This window comes from Solanum dulcamara, chromosome 2 (genome assembly GCF_947179165.1).
Source record: "Solanum dulcamara chromosome 2, daSolDulc1.2, whole genome shotgun sequence".
NCBI classification, from domain to species: Eukaryota; Viridiplantae; Streptophyta; class Magnoliopsida; order Solanales; family Solanaceae; genus Solanum; species Solanum dulcamara.
This window is the reverse complement of record NC_077238.1, coordinates 75,918,228-75,927,083: the sequence shown is the minus strand read 5'-3', so window position 1 is coordinate 75,927,083 and position 8,856 is coordinate 75,918,228. Positions and strand designations below refer to the sequence as shown.

The 8,856-nt window shown below is 32.4% G+C and overlaps 1 protein-coding gene and 1 long non-coding RNA gene across 2 annotated transcripts; both read right to left on the bottom strand.

Annotated features, from left to right (window-relative positions):
• Positions 1 to 1,440: 1,440 nt before the first annotated feature.
• LOC129877270 (uncharacterized) lies at positions 1,441 to 3,816 on the bottom strand. The gene is made up of 2 exons (XR_008763506.1): positions 3,684 to 3,816; positions 1,441 to 1,739 (listed from the first exon to the last, which is right to left on the bottom strand). It is a non-coding gene; the product is annotated as an uncharacterized LOC129877270 (long non-coding RNA).
• Positions 3,817 to 5,835: 2,019 nt separating this feature from the next.
• LOC129880777 (aspartic proteinase PCS1-like) lies at positions 5,836 to 7,538 on the bottom strand. Its single transcript, XM_055954969.1, has one exon. The coding sequence runs from the start codon at positions 7,501 to 7,503 to the stop codon at positions 6,184 to 6,186; it is 1,320 nt and encodes a 439-aa protein (XP_055810944.1). The 5' UTR covers positions 7,504 to 7,538; the 3' UTR covers positions 5,836 to 6,183.
• Positions 7,539 to 8,856: the final 1,318 nt, after the last annotated feature.

The following is an 8,856-nucleotide window of genomic DNA, read 5'->3' as shown; positions in this document are numbered from 1 at the left end:
ACTATTATTTTCAGAAAACAAGTATGTATATATATATATATATATATATATATGCTAAATAATTTATATTATAAAAGAACGAGAATTAACAAAATATAAACGTGGTTCAAGCAAGTTCTCATAATAATAACGCATTATAATAAATGAGATATTTAGTAGTAATAATGTTTTCGTTTAGTTGTAATGTTTATTGCCGCAAAAATATTTAGCAATAATTAAGTTAATATTATTACATTTAGAGTAGTTAAAAATGATGTATACATAATATTTGTTATATATACTCATATTATATATATTATTATCACTAAATATACTATAATAATAATTATATTATTGTGACTAAGTAACTCCAGCATAATCCATTGTAGTTGTAGTGACGTTAACAGAATTAGACTCGTGCAAAGGTAATAAAAAGAAAAAAAGGGGATTAATTTGAATTAAAAATTACAAGCTAAAACATCTTAATCATAAGATTGCGGTCCACAATTTGTAAAATCTAATTTTCAGTCAAACACATAAAAAAAATCAAATTACTCATATTAATATATTCCCAATATATATTAGATTGGTCCTACTGCAACTTTAATTCATAGCCACAATTTCAGTTTTATGATATTTTAATTTCCTGAGATTTAAATATATAAATAATATTTTCTGGTTCATTAATTAATTATTAGTTGTCACATTACAATTATTAGGGGCTGGCCTACTTTTGTCCAAGAGAGTTTAGCTATCTATCATACCACTTTAAATATTTATATTATGTGTTCAAGTGTCATTGTTGTATGGTAGTTTTTCATTCACTTAATATATTTTATAAAAAAATAGATTTGCCATAGATTAAAATGTACGACAATCAAACTTTTAAGACTTATATTTAGTCACCGTTCGAAAATTTGAGCTTTAAAAGCAATTCAATTGTGGCCGAATAGCTACTCCATTTGTTTTAATTTGTTTGTCTTGTTTTGACTTGATACGATTAAAACAATAGAGAAGACTTTTGATTTATGTGATCTTAAATTTAAAATATATCACTTAAATTTAAAATATATCAAATGTACCAGATTATTCTTTAATCATATGATCTTAAACATGTTATATTGTCATGTAAAAAGTTAAACTTAATGAATTGTAAAAAAAAGGCGTTCTTTTTTAAATAACTAAAAAAATAGAACAAATAAATTGAAACGAAGGAAATAATATTTTCTAGTCATAACATAAGCTCATGTCATGTATTATATATTTTGGTGCAACAAACCTGTCACGCCCCGAGAGGGTACCCTAGACGAGACCGGCACTCAGGAACCATTTCTGGCTCCCAAGCGAACCACATAACCTGATCACACATCCGTTCATTCATTCAATCAGCGGAAGACTTAAAATAAAGAGAATATTTGGTGGACAAAACCCAAATCAACAATCTAACTCAAGAAAGAAAGGTCATGGGCCAACAAATCAAACTTCAATCTTTGACATTAAAATAGTTTGACAAGAATAATTTCAAGGAAATAAAAATATTCAATCGATCCATCACTATCTAGTCTATGAAGAATCTATCACTACTATCTAATTGGTGTCAATGACATATTAATGGCTACCTTAAATCAAAATGAAAAAGGCTAACTCGACACAAGAATAACATAAGCGGTGTCCTCCGAATGTAGGGGAGGACTCACCAATACGCTGAGTGTGAATAGATCCTCAATGGTGCTCCTATTGACGATCTCTTAAACCTGTCGCTGCATCATGAAATGATGCAGGTCCAAATGGACATCAGTACATAAAATGTACGAGTATGTAATATGGCAGAATGAAACATACCTCAAGGAAGAATAACATCTGTTCAAATATCTCAAATCAGAAAGATAAGAGAGACTCAATCAAAGTGTCATAAGTCTAAAGTAAGAACATAGTTTAGACAGAGACCAATCATAAACCATCCAATCCAATCTAATCATACACTATCCAATCATATATCATTTAATCCAATCCATCACATGCCATCAACTCTAAGTCAATCACATATCATCTAATCCAATCCAATCACACATCCAACCCAATCATGTACCATCCAGTCACAATGCATCTAACCCAATCCGATCATATACAATCAACTCAACAATCAAATCAAAGGACTCAACTCAATAAATATGCAAAGTAGAACTTAGTAATGTTATACAATCCAACTCAATCATCAAACAATCTCAATCAAACCAATCATATCATGCACAATCCACTCAATTTGGGAGTTTATCTAACCGACAACCATCACCATATGAGCGAGTGATAGTACAACAAACTGACGTCGTTGCCGCATCCGTTCATACCTTGCCAGGGTATGGACGAATCAACCAATCATGGATCCAATCCAACCAAGTCCTATAATGTCAGGACAATAATTTTGGGGAAGCATCCGACTTTAACGGTTCCATCCCCTCCTACGTTTGGCGACGTAGTTTATTGGTTCGAGTATGGACTATACTCTTACCCAATTCAGTGCTCGATACTCCTCTCAAGACTCAATATGCTCATATCTATCAAGTGAGTAAAATACTCAAAATACTCATTTAGTCTCATCGGACCCTTTCAAATCAACTCATTTAGTCTCATTGGACTCTTTTCAAAACTCAATCACATCTGGCCTCATTGGACCTTCGTTCAAATCGACTCATCTCAAATCATCAAACTCTTCTCTTTAAAATTTATACAATCTCAACTCAATCTCAAAAATTGACATTTTAAAGTAAAAATGCTCAACTCATTTATACTCCAAATACTCATGTTCAAAAATAATTAAAAGACTTCTCAAACTCAACTCATGCTTAAACTCTTTTAAATCATAGATGAAAATAATCATTCTTTAAAACTCAAAATAGTATATAAATAGTTTATGCAAAAATGCTCACAATCATTTATTTAAAACTCCTTCTCAAAAGATTATTTATTTTCAAAATGCTCATAAGACTCCAATTAAATCAAATTATGCAAATCACATATCACATAATCACATTAGACTCCAATCTACTTCATCACACAACATCCTCATCAACATAACCTCTTCATTCACATCATCGTCAAATATCATCATTCACATCATCATCAAACACCATCATCGCATCATCCTTAAATATCATCATTCACATCACCATCAAACATCGTCATCACATCATCATCAAACATTTACTCTAAAATTCTTATTTAATTCCACATTCCATTTATAGCAACAAAAGTGACATTCTAGCTCTACCGATGTTTTAATCCTTTTTATGTCATTCACATTCATAACTATTCCAATTCATTCTTTTCATTCCAATCAACACATATACACAAACCATCCATCTCAAACTCAAGACAAATTATGACCAAAAAGAAATCTCATCTTGGGTTCATGTGAATGAATACATGAATCCATACTCTCAACAAAACTCAACTCAAGAACACCATCAATACATATGAATTTATATAAAAAAATTCATTTGTAGTCAATAATATGAAATATAACTATTCAAGAATTTAAGTCATGAAAATCGCCAATCAATTTCTAGTACATAAAAATATTCTAGAGTTTAGAAATATTTTAAGAAAAATCTTCATAAAAGGTTCAAATCTTTCACAACTTCTACCTAACACATCTATGGGCATATGGAAGAACTCAATCCATATTTTAGGTTAGCCTTACATACCTTGCTTGAAGATCATCTCACCGGAAACCAAGACTTGACTTGAAGATCTTGAATCCTTAAGCTCTTGAGGACAAATCTTGTTGGAGATGTTTGGGAGAGAAGAGAATGGAGATTAGGGTTTTTAGAGAGAGGCACAAGACTGAAAATATGGTCCAAATCATCCAAGGCTAGAGTATATATAATTAGGGGAAAAGTCCAGTTTGCCCTTCCTTGAAATCTGGAAAACTGGGCAAAATTTCCTGCTGGCGCTATAGTGGCGCGTCGCGCCACTGCAGCGCCAAGCCAAAATTGGCTTAAAACCTGCACACCTAATAGTGGCGCGACGCGCCAAGGGCCAAACTGCTGAGGCTGTTTTACGGCGCGATAGTGGCGCGTCGCGCCCTTACAACGCCAAGCCTAAGTTTTCTGGGTTCTGAAAAATAGGCTTAAAAACCCTGCAAGCCTAATAATGGCGCGCCGCGCCAGGGACCAAACTACTGAGGCTTGTTCCTGGCGCGATAGTGGCGCGTCGCGCCACTGCGGAGCCAAGCCCAGGCTTCCTGCAGTCACAACCCAGGCCTGAAATTCCGGCAGTACTAGTCCGTCTTAGGATAGTCATAACTTTTGACTCCGAACTCCAAAATTTACAATCTTGGCGGCGTTGGAAAGAAGACTCAAAGACCTTTAATTTGATAGGTCATAGGACACCCAATTCATCCTATTTTAGGAGACATGATCGTTGAAGTTGACCCTTATACTAACTCATCCGAAAACTTAGTCGAAACTAATTCTTTGGACTCGACTTGGTGTTAGAGATCCCTTGTGACCCCTAAACACATCTAACACACTTCAAATACTTCAGAATTAATCCTATCTCATATATAAAATTACAAGTCCTTCGGTTCGAGTCTACCCACACGTGGAGAAGTGTTCGAGTCTTTGCAAAAAAAAATCCGGGATATTACAAAACCTCACGAATTTGTCGCCCTCAATCAGTTAGGACATTATCGAGCACCAAATTGTGCATACCATGTCTATTTATACGATGTCTTATAAAACTTTTCACTCTCCTCCTTTATTTCTGTTGAAGAAGTCTCACATTAGTTAATTATAGATTGTATGGTCTCTTTATATATATGGCTTGTAAAATCCTTATTTTTTAAATTATTTTTTGAAATTAAGTTAAATTCAAGATCTATTTCTTTATATTATATCAGACCATGATTGTTTCTAGCCCCTACTTCACAAAATAAGATAATTTTCACGTTAATCCTTGTGTTTAGCACGTTGAACATCATGACAATCCATAATTATCTTTATTCATTCTAATCTAGTAAACTATGATTAATTGCAATAATTTAATGTTCCTACCAACAACTAGAAGAAAAAAAATGAGTCAGTAGTCGGCAAGACAGTCCACTAGTTGAAGACTGTCCCACAAATTAAATAATGATATGGACCAGAAAGCGTGCATGCATATGTACATTGTTCACAACATGGCTATTTGGTATTTGCTTTTAATTTCTTGTCCATTGAGACAAAATATCTTGCCATGAATATTTATCAACCAAAAAAAAAACCTAAATATACATAAAAAGGAATATGATATGCTATATATAATCAATCCGAAAGTTTTTCGAAAATAATTAGAGTTTTTTGAAAACAGTTTCTTCATCTCCACTAAATAGAAACAAATTTGCATATAATCTATGCTCTTCAAATTCTACATTTGAAATTTTACTGGATTTGTTATTATTTTGTTGTATAGATATAAAAAGGATGAAAATAGAATAAAGAGAAAATTAAAAGTTATATCTTAGTAAGATTATTTTAGAGACTACAAAAATATTAGGATAAAATTGTAAAAAAAACAAGATTGATCAAACTAAAAGTGCTAATAATAATTTAAGCTAATTAATAAACTTAGTTAAACATCCTCTTAGACTTTTAAATTTTAATTAGACTTTATACTTATATTTACTTTGCATTATTCTTTAAGAAAATTAATTTTTAAAATCATTATACGAACTTATTAAGTGGTGTCGAAATAACAAAACATGAAGCAATATGCGTCGATCAGATATTGATCGCAGCTTATTTATATATATTCGAAATTATAAAATATCTTACAAGTGAACTAAGATCAAACGAAATTTAAGTAAAACTTTAAATGTTGGAAAAACAATATTATATAATAAAAGAATTGCAAATTTAATCAAGTACATATACATATCATACATATTATATGTTCTCATTATCATCTATTACTAAATTACTATTTTACTCTGCACAAGACCTAAGTTCTCCTCTAACTCGAGACCATTGATTAAAGTATCATATAACTCGAATCGTAATGTCACTGATCTGAGCCTCGAACATGCAATTAGGACTTAAAGCCTCGGCCAGCTCCATATTATCATCCAATATATATTGAATGAACACATCTCTCGTCGATGCTCGAATTTCTCCCTTATAACAATCTCATGAAATATGTACCGTAGTATATAATTAATAATGCCCATTACAATTGCCTATTACACTCTCCTTTCCCAAAACCTACTCTTCGATTTCTCAAATCAAATTCAACCCATAGATTTTGTTGATGGAAATTGCCAATAATATTACTTGCAATGCCAAGTGATTCTGACCGTCCGATTCCCACACAATGGATCCCACCCTCCACTTCATCTAACATCCTTTCTTTATTGATCAAAATATCAACCCCATTTTCAAATTGCAATGTCATGTCACCTATCAATAGTCCGATTTCCATCGGATGGGCGCTATCGAAGCACATGTCGAGCGCACCACCATAAACGTAATCTTTTTTCAATTTCCGACCAACTAACCTAACAATTTCTTCTCGCACCTTATTATACGCTTCTTCCACCAAGAAAGTATATTCCGTGCCGGAATCGACGATCGTCTGGCCGGAACCACCAGCATTCGGTCGGAAAACCCTCGCGGAGATATTCAATTTTTTTCCGCCAACTTTTATCCCTAGCATACCAATAGTGTATGCTAGAGGGTCTAAATTGGGCATGCGTTGACTTTGAGGGAAAGTCAACAGATTTACATATCGAAAGGTACGAGAATTTGGGTTTTGACCTAGGTAAAATGTTCCGGTAGGTTTCACGGTATGGTTACCTTGTCGAATCGGCACGCAATATGAGAATTTTTGTACCTTGGCTTGGGAGGCAAAAGAGAATCGTCCAAGATTCATACCCAAAATACCCTCAGCATCATCAGACTCGGTCGCGCAACCAAGAATCAAAGGAGGGGTACTTTGGGAACGCAAAAATGTAATTTTTTCACGGACGAGATTGCCCTCAGCCAAAGTACCATCAGCATAGAAGTACGAGTAGTGGCACAACCTATTTTGGTCACACGATGTTGGAAGGGTAAAATCGGGAATTCTTGGCTTACACAAAGGATGACTACAAGGAAGGACGGAAAAAGAAGAGGACAAAGAAGGATCAAACGAAGTCGTTGGAGGGGGTATTTTTGGAATTTTCTTGTGGCATTGAATCCAAGAAAGTTGGCTACCAGTGTCCAATACCATTTGTTGATTTTGTGGTGGTGTCCCTATAGGAAGTGTAATAATAAGAGCCATTGAATATTTAAAAGTTGATTTATAATTCAAAGATGGAACTCTAGGCATAGTTTTTGTAGCCATAAGGGAAGAAAGAAAAAGAGCTTTAGATGATGAATTATGTGATAATTGTGTTGAAGTAAGAGGAAATGACATAGAAAAAGGGGCATTTTTTGCTAATGAAATGTTGAAAAAATTCAACAATGTAACAAAGAGAAGAAGGAATTTTTTTGAACAAGAAGAATCCATTTCTTTTTTTTTAGGAGATTTTGGTGGAAAGTGAGGTGAGAATGTGAGTATATCGATGGGTATTTATATGGATTTAAAGTCAGGAAAAAAAACAAAGGAAAATCCAAAGAGGAAATAAAGGGAAAAAGAAAAAAGGAAAACGCGGTTTCTTTAATAGGGCTTTTAGTTGGTTGCAAGCTGGTTGTAATGATAACAGTTAACTACTTTTCCTTAGTGAGCTGTAGGTGAGACACTGGCTACGTTTTCACCAAAATAGTACTGACTTACTGACTCTCTGAGTCTCAATTTATATCATCTTGTTATATGAAATTTAAGATAGAATTTTTTAAATAATTATAGTTTAAAATAAGTCATAGATATTTATGGAATACAAATTATTTTATTATGGATAAAGTGAGTATTTTAAAGTTAAATTGTTATTAAATATAAAAATTTATCGTTCTTTTTTATACTGACCATAGTATAAAATATGTCACACAAATTGAAACAGAGGGAGTTCTAGTTTCTTAGCTTTGCCCTTTGGTTTTTTCCTTTTTGAATTTTTTTACCGAATGTTCAATATTTGTTGTGAGATCTCGATATATTTGAATTTGTGTCGCATGAAAATCACTAAAGAAGAAAGTGTTCTAAAAAATGGAGTCAATATTTGATATTTATGGGCTCCTATGATGATCTCGAGTAATATTATAATAATAACTAAATTCTCTCACACACACATATATATATATATATATATATATATATATATATATATATATATATATATATATATATATATATATTTGGTCGACAAAAATTACTATATTCATACAAATTCGTAATCATGCCTCTAAATTTAATTTCGACTCAATTTAAAACTTTTTAATTAAAAATGAAAGGATTCTATCAAATTGGAGGACAAATTGAAAAATGATTAGTTGGCTTGTGGATAAGGAGATTTTCGAGATCAAATAAATTAAGATATTTAATTAGCATATGAAACTTGTCCTCTAGTTATTATTTTCTTCTTTAATTCCCTTAGTTATTTCTCTTCTCATTTCTTTTGACCCCATTTCCTTCTTGTCCTATTTCTCTCATATTTATTTATTTTCTTGCCTTCTTTCGGCACCTCCCTTTCAATATTTCTTCTTTTTCCCCTCCCGTAATGCACAAATACAAAATGATGTGGTAGTACTGAGAGAGTAAGTTTTTTGCACAAATAATATATAATATATATATATAAAAAAAATTATAATTATAGAGAAAATCCTATATTAATTTGTAATCTGTCACAATCTAAGTCGAGGCTTATATTGTTAGTTTTGGTCGAACCGATCTCACAAATTTGTTTCTTAGATTATACTTGCATCGAGC